Here is a 19510-nt window from a genome sequence, read left to right on the forward strand (position 1 = left end):
TTTTAAATTCTAATTACTGTCTTATACCTTTACCACATTGAAGTGCAATTGTGTTACTATCAGTGAAAAAAAAATACAGAAAGATGATGACATTACATTCACATTATAATTTTAATACATTCCAAGCATGTACATTGTACTTTAACAAATAAAATAATGGCATAATGTAAAGTCCATTGTTATTGCCATAAGAACTTTGTAAGTCAAAGGGCTTGTAAATTTCAATAGAATCTGCTCTAATAACATCGTTTTCATCGGTTTCAAAGACTTGATAGGCATGGAAATGCTCACTGAACTTTTCAACAAAAAGCTTGTTAACTATAAGGTGACACTATTGACCAAAACATGGATCTATGCTTTTGATTATGGCTACTCAGAGCGCAAAAATCGTCCAACAAGGGTGAACTTGGACAGTACTGGCAATAGTATAGGCCTCAACTCCATTCAGACTCTTTGTCTAATAAGAAACATTCCTTTAATTTTTGGTGACATTGTGCCAGAAGGAAATCAGAACTAGACCTTGCTATTGCTTTTACTACAAATAACGTAGTGGGATTTGAAAAGTTAATCAGAAGCACCCAGTGAGCTTGTGGCTTGGCAGGGGATGAGTTGTTTGTCCACTGCGATGTAGAAGGTGTCAATTCTGCTTTGGGTTTGGCCAACAGCAAGGATGTATGGTTTGCCAGATCTTTCTTGCAGGTGTTCATCGATGCAGCTGCATGACTAAAAACAAATAAGATACAAAAAAAAAACATACACTGTTAAGTAAGCCAAGTATAAATGACCCCTTTAGTTTTAAATCATGTTCCTTACTGGACTCCTGAACAATAGGCCTGTACTTAGTCTTGTCAAAAACATACTCCACATGGAGAGGAAAAAAATGAAAGTTCAGAGCTAAAAAAGTGTCTTGTAGGACATTAAAAAGTGAGGGAACTTACAGGATTTACCTTGTGAAAGTGCACCGTTTTGTCTTCTGCATCCCTTGGACTTATTTTGGTCCTCCTCTTCCGTCCAGCTGAAGGTGGCAAAAGATGAAGCAGTAGCAGTACAGAAGCCATGTCACTATCACAATCTGTTTGGGGTGGAATGTATCAGACAATTTATAAAATGAAAAAGTTAAAATAAAGATTAGTATTGTCAAAAAAACATGCAGCGAAGCGTACCATTGTCATCATTCTCTGCGAGCTTCTCTGCAGCTTTTAGCAAATGACACAGGTCAGTTGACGTAGTCAGCTGGTTGGCCTCTTTGATGAATTTTGGCTTGAATGAGCTGTTTCAACACAAAACAGCAGCAGAAAATCTTGATTGACCTGTTAATCATACACAAGTGTTACATTTAGTCTACGTTACACCAAATGCTGTCCTTCTTATAGCTCCCAACAGCACCCTGAAGCTATAACTGAAGCTGAAGCTATAACTTTGCTTTTATCTTTTTTAATTATTATTTTAGGCCTGCATTTATTTGGGGCAATATTATGGTACTGCATCTTGGATTAGTAACTCTGCACTTCTTTGTGTTAATGGTAGACTAAATTAAACAAGTCAGCCGCAACAGTGATACAGATCTTACCAAGATTGATCAATAATAGAAGTTTTTATTTATTTATTTTTATATGAGACACAATAGTCTACAATAAACTGTGTTACAGGTATAGCCTAGTTTTTTAACATATGAGCTACATCCAGTCTTGTGATATGAGGAGCTGATACATGGGCAACATATCTTGTTAAGCCTCTTAGGATGTCTTACCTTCACTTATGAATTCCAAATAAGTGAAGCTGGCGTGCAATTTGATGTACTTCTTTAAATGGAGGTATTTCACTTTCGGCAGCATGTCCTAAAATTGCACCTGGTGGCGAAAGTAGGGAAAGGGGGTGAAAAACTATATTACCATAAATGTATTACCCATGGTTTAAGTGGCAATGGAAGTTTGTTGCATCCAACAGTGTGCGCTTAACACGCTTCCTACTTTATATAACAAAACATCATTAGTAGCCTACATTGATAAGTGAATTTCTTACATTTGAAACCGGCGGTTCTAACATATGCACAGCTCTGTCTATGACATATTGCTGTCGATAGCTAGTCGTTTTTTCATATAGCATGGTAGGCTAGATGTTGCATCATATAAAATATCGGCGGCATCGACGACCCTCCCTCCACTGATATATTTCGTTAAATGTAAAACACTGAATAGTAGCCTATTTCGCTGAAGCCAAAGCAAAGGGGAAAGTCTTCCCTCTGTTCATGCTAATTACTGCTTCCCTTACCATTAGCAAGCAATCAATCCCTATACTGCGTTATCCTTACATGCGTTTGAAGCAGAGTTAAGGGTAACTACTTCGACAACAAAACTTGACTTGAACTGTCTTTAAATTAGATTCTTACCTTTTTAACAGAATATTCCTGACAAGAACGTTCTCTCTCCCCTTTACAACTATGAAAGTGAGCAAAGTGCATTTCCCTGTCGAGCTCACCTTACCACAAGCTGCCAGCTACTAACGTTATGACAAATTCAAATTCTAACGTCTGCGAGTACCCCCGCCCCTCTTCATTCAAAAGGAATAAAATGGCTCGCATTTCTTTTATAACATTAAAATCACTGTTAAGCACTTATTATATGTACATTTATTGTCTCTGTAAAATCCTGTGGAAGATGGTCAGCTTTACTTAGGCTAAAGAATCCTGGCGTTTAGGCTACCACACAATTTATTAGTAACCTAAGCTTCCACATTGGCAAAATGTTGCGTGCTTTAGATAAATACCGTTATTAAAAATGATAATATTTAGGCGTAATTATGATTTAAATTAAAACAAATTTAAATTATAATGTATGGTTCTTACCTTAACAACCTCCACGATTGATCTCGACACCAAACTTCTAGCAGCCTCTTCATGCCCGAGAGCGCGTAAAAACCGGATGTAGAAATCAACTCCAAATAAGTGATGGGTATTGACTCCTTGAAATAACCCCAGCTACAGAGCTTTTTCAGCACTGTAAGTGTTACAATAACTCTAAAATCAACACTTGTTAACTCTGATTAGTTAACACCGAACATTTTAACTCAAATTAACACTACCGATTTTGCTGTGTAGCTGCCGTTTTCCTTTTTTGTAATTTAGCTTGAAGTCTATTGGATAATTCGGATTAATTAAACTGTAATCAACACCCATGGTATTACAGACTACGCTTCGATTTGTCATTCCTATCCAGGTCTTTAAGATACGCAGACATGCAGGCAGTTTTTTATAGAAGATATGTCAGTTTATTAATTCAAGCGGATTTCTTAATTTGCAACCAAACAAAGAAACAACTGGAGATCAGTGTTGAGTTGGTTAAATCCTGAAATATGTATCAATTTTATTTATTTAAAAGAAAACGTATTATTGAAAACACCAATGCAACATCAGGGGCACTGGATAATGGTTTTAAAGGGCTCTGGATCACTGATTTTAAAGTTTGGCCACGTTAAATAAGTATTTCATAATCACTGACGGTTGGGCACCCATGCATGTGAAATTTCGACATTAAATGCAATAGATAAAACATATTTGCATTCTTCAAACGACGAACTTTAGAACCTGGTATCTTATTTTCCAGTGGTATTACCTTCACTCAATTTTAGGCATCAACCGAAAAATGCTAACGCGCAACAACACCTTGCAATTTAGTCCTAATCTGTACAAGATCGTATTTTACCACTCGGTATGAATATGCTTTTGCATAAGGTGCAAACGCTAGTGTAGCCGTATTCCATATATTTTAAATATTATTTTGACTTGTATGTTCATTGAGATATTGCATCGGATTCATTAATCAGACTCAACACAACTTTCCTGTGTTTTTTTCTAGGTGTTTCCCGTTTCAGATTTTAGGGGAAGATAACCATGGTATAAACCAACCATAGATTATTACAGGACAAAGAAACAGGAGAGCCATTTTACCCCTTTCATTTAAGTTTATTTTTTAAAAAGACAAAACAAGAATTGGAATATGACAAAAATGACAGGCAGATAAAGGATTTACTGAAAGACCACAGTATCCAACATGGCCGCCAGGCACTGCACAATATTGGACGTCATCAGCACATCAACATGCTCTTCCAAATGCCGTTTGGGATCCTGCAGAGAGAGAGTGGAAGAGACAGCCATGAGAGAGGCAGTGCTTTGATGAGGGTAATACAATCAACATTCAAAGGCCATTTTAAAATACTTAACTAGTTCTAGTCTAACTTTAAAATAACTTTTTTCACACCAAATGACCTGAGCCAGACAAGGGTTATTTGACCAAGGTGCAGTGGTCAGGGTATACGCAGGTATACGGAGTATACCCACTTATTTTTCAGTCAGCATTGCGTATACCCACTTCTCAAAACAGGGCGTTTATCCTGTGCTGTATGGGATGCTTAAAAAAAACTGCAAAATGAAGAGTATACCCACTTCTTCAGGGACCACTATACCACTGCCAAGGTGTAAGGACAGTCAACCCTGGTTATACGCAGGTCGTGGCTATTCAGATTAGACCATTAGGTGCAGAGTGTATATTTCGTTTTTAGGCTTTTCATCTTTTGTAATCTGTACCCAATTTTTTTTTTTTTTTTTTAACAGATTCTCTATTTATATTAGCAAAATGATAGCGGTCAACAACCCATCCAGGAAACCCTTGATCTCAGGTCATGTATTTGCTAAAGTAACCCTAGGAGTGAGAGGCTGGTTCTGAAGAGGCAGGTGAAGATGACACTGACTCCTACTGCCGTTATGACTAGATTTGATTGATTGTGCAACAGTAAGGTCAGACGATGACATCATTTGAAGCTACATATTTGTTTGACACTCCATCTAATGATGTCAGGTGTTGATTTTGAGTGCAATGTCACTTAAACAGATGACATTTGTGGACACTGATGGAAGTGGTATAGTCTTTTAAATACATAGTTGGCCTGGCAGCCATCGGTACACAGACATGGTCTCTCATCAGCAACTGAAAAGTTCTACACAAACCGATCTCCCATCACAAGACCTAATCAACACACACAGCTGCAATCACTGGAAACCAAAACACCCTTGAAAATGAAACACCTCGGTCTGCGATGGGTATGTACTGTACCTGTTTGCCAACATTCTTGATAGCCAGCTGCTCTGGAGTCATTTTGTCCTCCTCCTCTACTGCCTGAAAGAGTGCAGGAAAATCAAGGTTAGGACACCCAACTTTATTATATTTTACTTTATCAAGTAAATTTAATTTAATTTATCTAAATATATTACTTTGTCTATTTATAATTAGGGGCAAGGGAAGATGGCATTACATTTTTTTCTGAAGTGGGCTGTCCTGGTAAGTAGGCAGCTATGTGTAAGACGTGTCAAGCATGACCATTGACGAGCATAAGCATGAAGTAAGTCAACTATAGTTCTATGGTATGTAAACTACCAGCAATGCACAGATTGTTTTCAACCCAAAAGGTGCTGTCAGCAGTTGTATAGGAAAGAGTCATCTGAAATATCGGTTGAATAATAACTTTTATATACCACAGCCGTAGTTCATTAGCCTGGTGACACCAGCCTACGTATTTCCGCCTGAATTGATTTCAAGCTCATACTCAGTCTGGCCCAACCCCATTGACAATCGTCTCCAGGACTCAAAATTTTGCAGGACCAATCAGCGAACAGTTCAGAGCTGTGACGCAAAACTCGCCTTGGAGGAAAAGACACGAAAAGCTATCGGAAAAGTTGTCTCAACTCTCGAGAACATCAGAAAATTAAAAGGAGAACAAGAGTATTTTCTGATTGGAAAGGACGTCGTAGCTCTTCTCCCAACTTTGGGAAGAGTTTAATCTACCGAATGCTTACTAAACGTTGCTGATTGGTTAAGGGAACTCCAATGATTTTAAACCTCAAGATAAGCACCCGCCCATCTCGGAAACCAAAATGCATTGGGTTGGCCCAGACTGAAAGACGGAATGAAATGGAGTCACAGGCTGGTAATGGCCAGGCTAGTAGTTCATAGGGGCAGTTGAAGAATCAGGCAACAGAAGAACTATTTATCCCACATCCATTAAGAATATGTGATGATCATAACACAGCGGGCAGCGTTAAAGTTCAGACCATGCTCCTTAAGTTACTGCTGAAGGCTTCTTTGAATTGTATCAGATTCATTCTGAATACGCAGCAAAAATGCCACATGATTTGTCACAGTACCTTGTTGTAGTTCTTGGCCAGCTCCAGCATCTCCTTGACAATGTTCTCATTGAGTTTGCAGTGCTCACTGTAGTCCTGTAGAGTCAGTCCCTCCATCCAGCTCTTTTTATGGAGGTTCAGTAACATCTGCACGCATGGAGGGGCACAGACAGACACACAGACAGACACACGCAGCATCAGAAGAACAGTTTCAGTTGCCTTTAAACTGATAATGTTTGGACTCCTTTAAAGCTGGACTTAAAACTTTTTTATTCAGGAAGGCATTTCTGGCCTTGTGTTAAATCTTTTCTGTTATGCTTATGCTAATATTTCAATTTGTTTTTAATTTTATTGTATTATCATAGTTATTTCTAATATGTAGGCACTCTGAGATTCTTTGGAATGAAAAGTGCATTAAAAATAAAATGAATTATAATTATTATTATTATTATTATTAATGTGGATGTGAAGAAACAAATGTTAACATGGTGATGTTCACCACGATCATCTCTTCCAACAAGGGCAAAAAGGGCAGGGAAAACAGATCAGGGGTTGTGTACCACTGTACTAATGGTGTGCATATTTCTCACAAAGTTAAAGGAGCAGTTGTCACATCTTAGAAAGAGGTCATGCAAACCTTTTGCTCCAACTCATTCTTCCTGTAGTTGATCGTGATGGAGTAGTAATGCCTATTCAAGCCATGAATCAAAGCCTGAAAACGGTCAAAAAGCACAAGAATTAGTATTCCTTTTTTTAGGAAGCACATATGAAGCAGAACCATCAAAACGCACTGACACAAACACAGTACATCACATACGAGCCTCAAAATGATGACAGCTCAATTATCCTGCCATATACGTAAGAGAATATCCAGCCATGGAAAACCTTTCAAGTTCACCGCACAGTTTTTGATTTTTGGTCCTGAAAATGGTCTTAGTCCTTCCATCCTCACCTGAATAGAGGGTTTGTTCAGGTGACCAAGGTTGGAGGTGGTTTGCCGTGGCTCGTGACCCAGAACCATCATGTTGGCATTGATCAGTCGGAAGGCATCGATCACCACCTGAAAGGGGAAAAACAAGGTAATTACACGTGTAGACATGTCAAGACAGACACCCAATTCTAACAGAAAACTACTTTTGACAAGAGATGTTACAGACTAGTAATATCAATAAAGAAATCGTCTCCCAAAAAAGAATATTTGGAAATTAATTTCCCAGATGAGGCCAGGTGAAAAAAAGTCAAGAGGAAGCGACTGAGACGAAAGAGGACAAACAAATGAGCGAATGAAACGAAAAGCGCTATCGAGAGAGAGCAAAAGAGAGAGGAGGGAGGGAGGGAGGGAGGGAGGAAAGAAGGAAGAAAGGAGAACGAGACTAAAAGTGAGCACCAGCTTGGGGACTGTTTGTAATGGTGGAAGCACCAGAAACAGCATCAGATGTGCTGGCAGCACGGGACATGACAACACCATTAGGGGTCAGTGAGAAGGCAGCCGAGTTGTGGCGAGGGTTGGGATTTGGGGTACAGACCAAAAACTGAGAATCAGGGAAGGAGCCACTTCCAGGCCGATCTGTGTCCAAGTGTGTGTGTGTGTGTGTCCGTGTGTGTGTGTGTGTGTGTGTGTGTGTGTGTGTGAGAGAGAGCATACTGGTCAGACTGAGCTCCTGCTTTAGCTTCATATATTGCGATCACAGAAACAGCTAACTGGGCCAGAGTGCCATATAGCTTAGTATGGGAAATAAAAAATTAAATTAAAAAAAAAGAGGGAGTGGCAACATAAAAACTGGGTGGAAGACCAGAGATATTGTCAGACAGACGGTATGAAAGAAGTGCAGTCATCCAGTGCTTTATGTATTTGTGAATTTCTGACAGGTAGAAGCTTCTGTTACAGTGAGCCATAAAAATTGCATGAGAATGCATTTAAGGTGGCCACTGACTTATTTATAGGTTGTTTACCAGATGTCACTTTGGAATATGTGCATATAAATCAATAACTAAATCTGTTCTTTTGCCCCCAAAACCACACTGTGGGGATAAGACAGTACATTACCTTCAGTAAAGCATGCTGTCCATCATTTGCCACTAATGCAACTGAAGACGTACTTGACTCAATCCTTTTGGTCTAGTCCACACTTTAAAAACAGCCTATAATGGGTTTGTTTGTGTCAATGCACTTGCAATGCATTGACTTAAGACCCATCAAACCCATCCGCACGTTTCTGCCAAAAATAAAACCTTACTTCAACATCAACATCTAAAAACTGGGTCTTTAGAAACACCTTAGCAGCTCATTTTTTCCTGTGACACTGAACTTAACTGAACTTGATCGAGAAAACAATCGTATATTGAACTCCATCTGATCCAAATATTTACAATCCCTGTTGAAAGTCTCCGTATTTAAACCAAATACAGCACACCTAAGCCCTGAGACAGAGGCTTCTGGATAATGTTTATTTGTACAAGGTAGTCATTTCAAGATTGCTGTCGGGTAAAACTAGATTTTGGCAACAGTAAAATACAAATATTGATGCCTGAACATTAAATGACAATCTAAATGCAACCCTAGATAACTTGAGCCTATGCACTTAGTGTGAGACACCAGGGACACGGTAGAAATAAAGGAACAGAACATGAATCCATTGACATTATTTGTCAAACCAGATTCATGGTTTCTTCCTTTTTCCTTGCTCATAGCTGAGGTTGTTGGCTGCCGTCTCCATCTATCCTCCTCCTCCACCTGCCCCTCTGCCAAGAGTGTCTAAAATAAGCCTCAGGGTCCAGTGGACAGCCCAGCCCAGCTCCATGTGTTACTACAATGCCACTCAAACCACCTGTTTTAGCTTCAGACATTCTGAGACAATCAGGTTCCTCTTTTTTGGCTGAAGAACAAAAGCTTTAAAATAAAAGATTGCCTGAAGGACCGTCTGCGAAAAAAAGGCACCTTCAAACTAATTTGAGTTTTTTTCCATACGGCAAGCTAGATTGATGTCAGATTGATTTACTAAGCCTATCCATCGGACTTAAAATTAAAATAAAAAAAATGCTTGTGTACAGCTTCCAAAAAGTGTTCTCAAGACATTCAAATTCTTTGTAGAGACAATCTGCTTAACCCTTTTTAACTAGGACTTTAACAGGATCTTGTTTGTACTGAAACGTAACGGTCATGGTGTGTTTAGAGCACATAAACCAAGTAAAAGCAATAAGGTAGCACCCTTTATTTTCTACACGAAAGAAAATAACCCACAAGGGCCTTTAACACAAAAACAGGGTGAGAAAGCATTTCAATGGAGATTTCCCACGCAAAGTGCTCAGTTTAGTTCTAGCCTAGAGCGACACTGCTGTTCGCATAAGGCAGCCATTGGCTCCGTGCTGGTCGCTTAAGTCATGTTCATGCCACTTACCATTTGCCTCAAAAGGACACTACTGGCGGAGAACGCACACCATTACCTCCCGTGGGGCGTAGGTAAAACAAGGTGACATACACACCATGTTTTAGAGATAACTGCTTCTCAACATGCAGCCCTTTACAATGCACCGTCGGTACTGCCTCACAAACATGTGTGTTAGGGCTTACATGAGCTGAATGTTACATGGTAAACAGCCATATTTTACCATTAAGAGCAAGGCTTTCACACACAAGCTCTCTTACACACAAAAACAGATGTGCTACCACCACATTTACAGGAAAATGTTCCAAACCAAATACAATGAAAGGTAACATTATATATACACTAATATTTTTTTATTTTAGAACTTTGTCAACAAGTCAAATAAAAGGAATCTGCGAACTGGCTGGAGATGATTAGACACTTAAACGGACAAGCTACAATACTCCTGTTTCTAATTCTAGTTGTGCAGTATGACACAGCCCTACACATGGTACTTATATGTTCCAAAGTATGATGTTAGTTATCATTAATTAGACCCTTAAACTACTGGCAACATTTGCTGTGACGAGCATTATTCCTTTCTTATTCGTTTACCCTTACATTCTCCAGTCTCTTTCCATTTTCTAACCCTCTCTGCATAATCCCATTTCTAGATCAGAATTTCTTTCCCTCACTCTAACATACACCCTCATCTCTCCCAGCCTTGCACATTTCTCTCCTCCTCACACTCTTTCCACCACCTTTCCTCCATCCTCCCCTCCCTTTTTCACTCCTTCCCCATCCCCTCCATGGCACAGCGTCACTCTCGCCCCTCTACTCCCCCAACCCTCCCTTTCTTTTTCTCAGTCGCCCGCATCTCCTACCCCTCCCTCCAAGGGTGAGCTGGAATTGCCTGACACCTCTTCTCTCACAGCTCAGGGGAAGTGTTAATAGAGCAGCGCCCTGCTGCCACCGACAGGAGCTCACAGGCCCCCCGGCAGACAGGGTGTGTGATGGTGGAGGAGGAGGGGGGGGGGGGCACAAACACAGAGAACAAGGAGTGAGGAGGAGGGGGCAGGGAAAATGCAGGGGGGGGGGGAGTGTGAGGAACAAAGCAGAGAAGGATGCGAGGAGATGAGAGAAAGAAGATGGCGAAGAGAACTAGAAATCGCTTTTCTCCATAAGCATCTTCAGTAGGATAAGATTTCATTACTGTCTTTGTATTAAGATAGTATTTGTGTATTGGCCCATTAAAACCTATTAAAAAGGGTTCATCTCACAGACTCACATTGCTGCAGAACAAAGGAAGAGAGTGATGTCTTGCTGTAAACTACCAGAATCACACATCACATCCCAGTTTTTAATGATCACACTATAATCAAAGATGTTCAATAAAGTGTTAGAAATGTATGTACCATAACATCTGATACATTGCTGCATAGAATATAAATGCCTGCACATTGACTTGCGGATGAATGTCACATTTAGGCTATTTCTTGATTGAATGAGATCATGTTTTAGAAAAATTATATGTTTAGAGGTGTGTTTCTCTTCTCAACAGCTTCTACATAATATACAAAGGATCATATATGTAGTCAGAATGAGAAGTTCAAAGTACAGCTCATTTCTTGATGTGAAAAAACATTGGTATAACACCACATAACAGACTGAGACACACACAAGTTCTTTTCTCAATTATTCGCAAGAAGATTTTCAACTGTCCACAACTAGGTTAGGCTCAACAGCATGTAAAAACGATGGCCAAGGCACTTGCTACACTGAGCACTGGCAGCATTGCTACAGGAAATGTGTGCAGAGAATCCAAATCAAGGATTGAATGTCTTTCAGTTTGTTAGAAATGGACATCCGTTTACATTCTGAAGCTGAATTGGAACAGTGACGCCCAGTCTAATTACTAGTATAATTACTGCATTGGATGGGACAGGACTGTACAAGACCTGGTCACTGAAGAAAGACATTGAGTGTGTTTGTGTGTTTGTTTGTGTGGCCCCAGACTTTTAGGGGTTTCTGGGGGATGATTCGACATACCTTTCCTTTAACACTCTGGATAGGGTCCACCACCACGGCCACCGCTCGCTCCGACAGCGCCTCGAAGCTCTGCTGTGTGTTGATGTCCACGCCGGACAACCAGCACCCAAACCCAGGGTGACTGTGGTACCAGCCCACTACCATCTCTGGCCTGAGACAGACACACACACACACACACACACACACACACACACACACACACACACACACTTCAGGAGTAATAAACAGAGCAGCAGTCCAACCTATTCACAAATACTCAAGATGTTACATTTCTTATTCTAGGCATATCTGTCTATAATGCTGAGAAAAACAGAAAAAGTCCTGTTTTAACATTTCAGAATGCAAGTTACATTAAGCCAATAATTAACCCTTAATTAAGAATACACAGCAGACTCAGATTCTGTACTTCAAAGTCAAGTTCAGTTAACCTGCTCCTGATACATTTCAGGTGAGTGTAATTTAGACAGTTCACCCTCCTGGCCTTTACCTTCCAGTCTGTTTGAGCATGTCCAACATCTTGGCCTGAAAGACCGGGTCAACAGCCTCCACACTCACGCCCTGCGTGGGGAGAAATGCTGGTTTAAGTCAGCGCTCTCGGCTCAAAAAGGTGCCAGCACACTTAGGCTAGAGGTCTCCAGCGGCTGCCAATCCACTGCCTGTCCGTTTCAAATAAAATATCCTCTAGTGTCAAATCTAAGTTCGTGGATTGGATAACAATTAGGATAGATGCTGTAGGTCCGTCTCTAAGCACAGGGTGGTTGACCACTGGTGACAGTGACTCACAGTGTGGGAGTTAGGCAAGTTTACTTCTTACCATTAACATTTACGTTTACTTTTATAGAAAAAAAAGGCAATTTGAAAAATACATCAGAAGCAAGATGTGTCATTACCTGTGATATGAGCTCTAAGAGAAATACAGTTCCAAAAATATTAACACAACCAAGTGTATGCAAGCAGGTGTACCTGTGCACGTGGCCTTGTCTGAGAAAACGTCTCAGACAACAATACTGAGACGTTTCCAGGGTGTGTGTGTGTGTGTGTGTGTGTGTGTGTGTGTGTGTGTGAGTGCATGCAAGCCCTCAAGGCCTAAGCATCCCTTACCGTTCCGGACTGTGGCATGGCGAACACATCAATAACACGCACTGTGTAGTCATCAACAAACTCCCCCAGCATCAGCCCCATGACCTCCATGGGTACACCAGCACGACCGTGTTTCAGCATCTACACACACCCAAATGCAAACACATGACCTTACACATCAACAAAACACAGTTCTTAATTACCAGACGTTTGAATTTTGACAGACTATGGAGCAGTAAATATAGTATGCACAGTGCGCTACTGCTACAGAATTATAGATTTCGTACCAATAGACTATTATCAGTCCAGAATATTTGTTTCCTACTGATACCAAGGACGAATTTTTCGTACATTCCTTTCCATATTGTTTAATCCCATTCCATAGCATTAAGGAACACAGTGTTTGTCAATGGAGAGAGTTAAAAGAATGGTTGCCTCCCTGGCTGTGGTAAATCCTAGTGAGGCGCTGAGTCGACACAGGGGCAACAGGGCACTGCTCGGTGCGGGCAGTTCTGTCACTAGCCCTCCCTCTGGAGAGCACCTCACAGGGCCCAATGGTCCCCAGTTGGCGCACCCCCATGTCATCAAAATGACTGGCCATAATCACTTAAATACAACTGGGTAAGAATGGAATTCAAACCCGGGTCTCCTGCTCTGAAGTCAGCAGCGCTATCAACTGTGCCACCAATGCTGTGGTCACCATAAGGGCATTCTATTGACAAAGACCAGTAGTAACAGTGCTAATCTTAACACCACTGAATTCCAAAGCAATAGCGTCTTCAGTTAGTTTAAGAATTCCATGGCATAGTTAGGTCTTATAACCGATTTTTTTTTAAGATTTGATTTACGCTCAGGGGCATAGTCATGGTTATAAGTAGTATGTTGTTTTGGGGTGTTTTGGGGTGTTTTGGTGTGTGTGTGTGTATTTCTCTCACCTTAAGAAGGGCAAGTGAAGAGATGTACACTTGTTCTGCTGTGTCCACAGCGGGCGCGTCTGTTGGAGGACCCTGGGTTGAGAGACAAAGCAAACAGAATCTTGATCAATAGGCTCACATTCATACTTACAAAACTTCAGCAACTGGCAATCATTTGAGTAACACCTTAAATTAAATTAAGCATCGCATTCAAGAGGCGCAATTGTATGTGCAGCATTTAGCAAAAAACTGAACTTGGTAGCCCACCGATTTTTGGAACGAAAGTGGAGCCCTCACAAAAGGGCAAAAGATACAAGAACTTAAACTACACTCCATTTGTCTTTATGTTTTTGAGATGCAGCAATACCAATCGAAAATCACCACTCTTCAGGCTCCAGACCTTGAAACAATATGTATATGACTCAAGGTCCCACAAACATCACAGGTGACAGGCCCCCCAAAGAAGGAGAATCTAATCGTACTAAGGTAGTCAAAGCTAAATTAAATGGGAGTTAATGAAGCCTAATTGCCTCAGGACTCAGAAAGCAAGAAAAGCGAAATGTCAAAGGCCTGGCAGAGAATTATTTTGAAATGAGAAAGCAGAGAGGTGTTATGTTAAACACAAGAACAGACACACATACAAACACGCTATTTCAGTCTTCTTCAAAGAGTCTGCTCAGTTGCAGCATGTCAGTTGTTAAAGATGTCCTTTTTTTTTTACTACAGCTGTGTCAAATCTTTGACAAGACTGGGGAAGAATGCATGCACACTGGGGCCTGGTGATCTAAGAGGTCGTTTACATGGAGCCTAGTTTGTCAATCTGATACGGATAGCTAATACAGATAGCCCTATCATACATACGAACACTCTCTATCCGCACCTTGTTTCTGCAACGATCGCAGTCCGGGGTAGAAAGTGAGTAGATTTGAATCGGTACGGGGGCTGGTGTTCGTCTGCACGGTTTCACGCAACCTGATGACGTCACTGCCCCACGTGATCTTTTCCGCCATCTCCAACCAGTATATAAATAACTTGTTCTCCCTCAAAATCTCACTCATGGTGGGCCTCGAATTCACTAACATTAACCCAGTCTTCTGATTTTTGATTAGCCCCCTATCTTGATCTAATTCTTCTTATTCAGACGTAACATAACTTTCATGACCACAAATATAAATTGGCCAGCGATTTAATTTGCTTTTTTATTCATAAATGTATGTAAAATGCTCGGAGCAATGCATCATGGGAAATGGGATGACAGACATGTCATGTTACTGTTCCAAACTCTTTATTATCAATAGAAAAAAATCATTTTCGCATATCCTTTAGTCTGACCACTGATTTTATTAACCATCATAATGTAATGTTGTTAATTGGAGCTTGAATGTCTTGTGTAATTTGTTTATCCGTTTGCTGCTTCCTTTACCTTGTGCTTTTGAGTCTCTTCTTCTAGGTTTTTCACGTTTTTTCAGCTGTGTAAATAAAGCGCTAAAGCGCCACCCACAGGCGTGAGGTATGTACTACAGTCGGTTCACCGCAATCTGCTGCCTCCGTGTTTACGCAAATCTCTCGTTGCCAGCCTCCGTATTTACGAAATTAAAAGATTCGATTGGTGTGAAAAGTAAATCCGATTCGGAGGCCCTAGACTTCGTGTGCATAGCACCTAAGGATCAAGAGTCAGTAGTCAGTGCGGGCACATGATGGCAGCACTTCGATCCCATTCAATTCTCTCCATGGGGTCTCCATGGGGGGTTAACTGCTCTATCTCTAAGCACATGGCAGTGACACAACTAGTTCTTGGCCGTGTCAGTTCAAATCAAATGCGAATGTTTACATCTGCTACCGTTGATTATACAGTAAATACGTTGTGAAATGAAACAAAAACACACCACAGTTAAATTTGTATTAGTATTGATTGATTCACATCGATATGAAAGGATTACATGACTAACAACTGGTGAAAAAGTAATATGAAAATATTTGTTCACTGAATTAGCGCATTCTGTCCCAAACAGTTGCGTTGCAGTTTATAAGTTTCAGTTTCGCTTTCAGTATTTCAACGTGAATGAGAGGGAGCACAAGAACTGAGCGTCTAGCAGCGATTATCATATCATAGACATATATGATGCATGTATATGTCTGTGGGCACGATCTCAAGCACGTGCAAAAGTTGTTGTTGTCCAATTTCAATCTAGTTTCGAGAGACACATGCGCGCCCAGTCCAATTCCCAGCGGAATCGAATCGTGTGTCCAGGGGTTTACATCGGAGTCCAGTCGGACTCAAGCTGGACACAATGAATCTAGTTCTGGGGAGTCACATGTGTCCAATATCCAATTTAAATCGGACTGAAATCGGAAATTGGACGCATGTGTCCACACTGAGGGTGGCTTTAAATTGACAGATGAGGTCGATTAGGATTCAGTCTGCCTTCCTCAGGAACCATTCACACCTGCAGCGAGGTGTTGATTTGGTGTGATGATAAAGATAGATTGGATCTAGTGTGGGTGAGATGCAGGAGAAGACAGAGAAGAGGGAAGTTCTGTCTAGTAGGTTAGAAAAGGATGTTCTGCAATTCAATAAATGGCCTTGGTTTTTCAACCAGGTTCAACTTCGAGAAAGATAAGGAATATGCAGTAAAAAAAAAAGAACCACCCCAGTTCCAGCGTCATAATAAAAAAATACCAAATTTGGACTATAACAAAAATTTGTACAGAGGTCACAGGAACCCCAAACAGCACTCCCATAAATAAGATAACAGTTGATCATGGATAATGCCCTCAGATGTGACTTAACAGACCTAACATATTAAAAAAAAAAAAAAAAAAAAAAAAGGGTTGAGAACAAACAAAACAAAGAGTTCAGCCTGTTCTCCACCTCTTTCCCTCTATCTTCTTTTTCTGCCATCTTGTTCAGTGTGAGGCCAAGTCAGGCTGTGGAGGTGTTAATTGGCTGAGGGAGTGAACCCACCGCCTGGCCTCCCTAAACACCAGACTGGGTCATTACAAGACTGGCTTCATCACTCAATTCACCACCTAGGGGTGCTTTTGACCCAGAGCACCAAACCTCTGTTGCCATGCCATGTTTTTGTGAATAATCAGAGCAACCCTTCAGATGACTATCGTAGACCTAGAGCTACCTAGTTTCTGACAATAATCATACAACAAAAATCAACCTTTTTGCATTAATTTTGAAAAATTGAACATAGTTTTTAAAAATTAAACTTCTCATTGTGTTCTTTGTGGGAATTTTTTCAACTGTTTTTTTACCATGCGTCTCACATTTGATTTTAAATTGTTAAAAATATGCTTAATTTGACATGTTCATCCCATCTTTACAGGCCAGTTTCCACCAGAGTAACCCATCTATGGCCTTGAGACTGCACTGACCCCCATACAAGTTTGTTGTTCAGCAGGAGGACAACAAATATTGGATCTTTAATACCTTGTTTTAAATTCCACAACCTTTAACTGTGCATTTCTTTTTCATTTTGGGGTGCCTGTATCTGGCAAAAAATCCTATGAAAACGTGGCAAACTGACCAGAACCTTGTAAACCAAGTACATATCTGTCCCCTTAAGCAAAATGATAGGTATACAACAATTCTAATAAGCCTTTTTGAACCCCCTAAACTTAAAACTTAAACAGGACCGTTATCACAGCACACATATTAAGAACATTGTACATTTCTTTTCTCAGTTGTGTGGAACACCAACCCCTGTCCTCTTACATGAAGACCCAATCTCATAACACAAGCCTTACTGCCCATAACGATGTTATTTCACATGGAGCAGACCATACTTGGTTAATCTGGAGGACAGGGGGCTTCAAGACAAGAGCTCTTACGGAGCATTTCAGACAGCGGATGGATATAGATGTTCAGTGTGACAAAAACATCACCGTTTTTGCACCAAAGCCTATTCTAGAAGACGGTAAAAAAATAAAACTATGATCATTGAAAATAAGAGGTCCTCTTTAACATCTTCTCACACATGCAAGTGCTAATATCGCCTGCGGAGTGACAGACATTTGACTCTCAAAACGCAGTGTAGTTTAACACTGTGGTTTGAAAGAGGATCCCAATCCTAAACAGCAGTTTAAGGAAGAGTACAGCATCGAGGCATGTTAAACCACTGATATTTCATAGATAACTTAACATATCATTGTTATACTTAGCTAGTCCTGAGATGCTATATAGAAAATTGGATCTTTACCAAGATACGTGCTCACCAGTATAATTCAGTGTACTAAAATATTATCTAACAGACAGATGAATTTGAAAAATACTTCAGCAAATGTAGTTTGTGTGTGAAACTACCTGTCCAAGTCCAGGCATTCCACCCCCCAATCTCAACAGCCGGTCCATGATTCTGTGGAATGATAAGGACCGTTATCATAGCACACATATTAAGAGATTATATATGAAAACTGTCAGTTACATGAGTATCAATAACAATATCACGGTGTGACACAATTTGATCCATCTTTGAACCTGTGTCCAGGTTCACTTGCAAGCAAACGTATCTATTAACTAGATATTAACCAATGTCAATTAAGAATATTGTTAGTTTGGTTTTTAAACATAACACTATATCGGTACTGGGCATAAACGATTCATGCGTCGATGAGATGCTAATTTGTTTCACCAAGACAAACACAGAATGCAGAGGAAACCCTGAATGTTCTCACAAATAAATACAAAAGGACAATCATTTGTTCACTAGTTTACGACCAAGTCAGAGTACTAAAATATCTAAAACGTTTATCAAAAGGCTGATGTCAATTCTTCAGAAGCAAAGCATGACTTGACAACTTGTTCGCATAGCCGCTAGCCTATTAGCTTGACAGCTAACTCCTCTGTTTGTATGTCAAGTCATTAGCTTAACGTTACAGTTACAAAGCCTATTCCATATGAATGATAAACAAACTTTCAATTACATGACGTAAGGAAAACGAAGTGGCAAATAGCGAATCAATTCCCTAGTATTACTACAACCGTTCGCTAGCAATACCGGTGCCGTGGACCACTCTCTGTTCAGGAGGTTGCTAGCGAAGGCTAGCATGACTACAACTAATCTTAGCGAAGACCTACCGAACTGACTGATGTTTACTCCACTAACCACTTTGCCATACATATAAACATGCCACGCTAGATAGAAAAAGTTGTGTCACATTATAGTGAGTACTCAAATTAAATCCTATAACTCAAATTATATACGCAACTAGCTAGCCAACTACCTTGCCTCGTTAGCTCCTTTTCAACGTAGCCTGACAGAGCTCGCTAGTTAGCATAGCTAGCTAAACTCGTCCCTTCAACATCAGCTAGCACAAGAAGCTAATGCAACTCGGGGGTCCAGGTAAAGGCGTATCTTCCCCACTCAACGTAGCAGTCCACATCACACCACATCAGTCGTAAGGAAAATATATTCTCGTATTACCTGTTGTGATGTATGTAAATATCTCTTGAACAACTACTTTTCTCTCGAGTGCAATGAATCAGCCAGAATTCATTCAAAACAACTAGCTAATAGATGTACTTCCGGATAATGAAGAACTTCTTCCGCTTTGGTTTGTTGGTTGTCGGTCGGTCGGTCAACCAACCAACCTACCAACCCACGGTAGTTGTAACTTGTAACATAACATTTCTACATAAGTAGAGTGGCAGAAGCAAAGATGTTGTTGAACATACGTGGTAATGGGACGTTTTCCTTGATGTCCTGTGGGTCATTCGTTGTAAATTATAACAGCCTAACTACCCTAACATCAGGTCACCTCATCAGATGAATTGTCATGGTGTCCCTTTGAGTTAAATACTGTAAGACTAAACAAATGAGAAAAAAGACAAATGCGATGTATTCATCTGTTAGGCCTACATGGTGAGGTTCAACACTCAATGTCCCAATAAATATATCTTGGTATTTGCCGATATGTCT

General features: G+C 40.4%; 1 protein-coding gene across 2 annotated transcripts; it reads right to left on the reverse strand.

The window, feature by feature from the left end:
* Positions 1-3946: 3946 nt before the first annotated feature.
* On the reverse strand, positions 3947-19138 carry psmd14 (proteasome 26S subunit, non-ATPase 14). 2 transcript variants are annotated; one of them, XM_080834297.1, is made up of 11 exons: positions 19016-19138; positions 17896-17947; positions 13605-13676; positions 12691-12810; positions 12077-12147; positions 11590-11740; positions 7128-7235; positions 6813-6887; positions 6197-6322; positions 5109-5171; positions 3947-4123 (listed from the first exon to the last, which is right to left on the reverse strand). In XM_080834297.1, the coding sequence occupies exons 2-11, from the start codon at positions 17941-17943 to the stop codon at positions 4025-4027; spliced, it is 933 nt and encodes a 310-aa protein (XP_080690423.1). In that variant the 5' UTR covers positions 17944-17947; positions 19016-19138; the 3' UTR covers positions 3947-4024. The 2 variants fall into 2 exon arrangements, with proteins under 2 accessions (XP_080690423.1, XP_080690424.1); XM_080834298.1 differs by lacking the exon at positions 19016-19138 and adding an exon at positions 18816-18893.
* Positions 19139-19510: the final 372 nt, after the last annotated feature.

Source organism: Sprattus sprattus (assembly GCF_963457725.1).
Source record: "Sprattus sprattus genome assembly, chromosome: 3".
In the NCBI taxonomy this organism is placed as follows: Eukaryota; Metazoa; Chordata; class Actinopteri; order Clupeiformes; family Clupeidae; genus Sprattus; species Sprattus sprattus.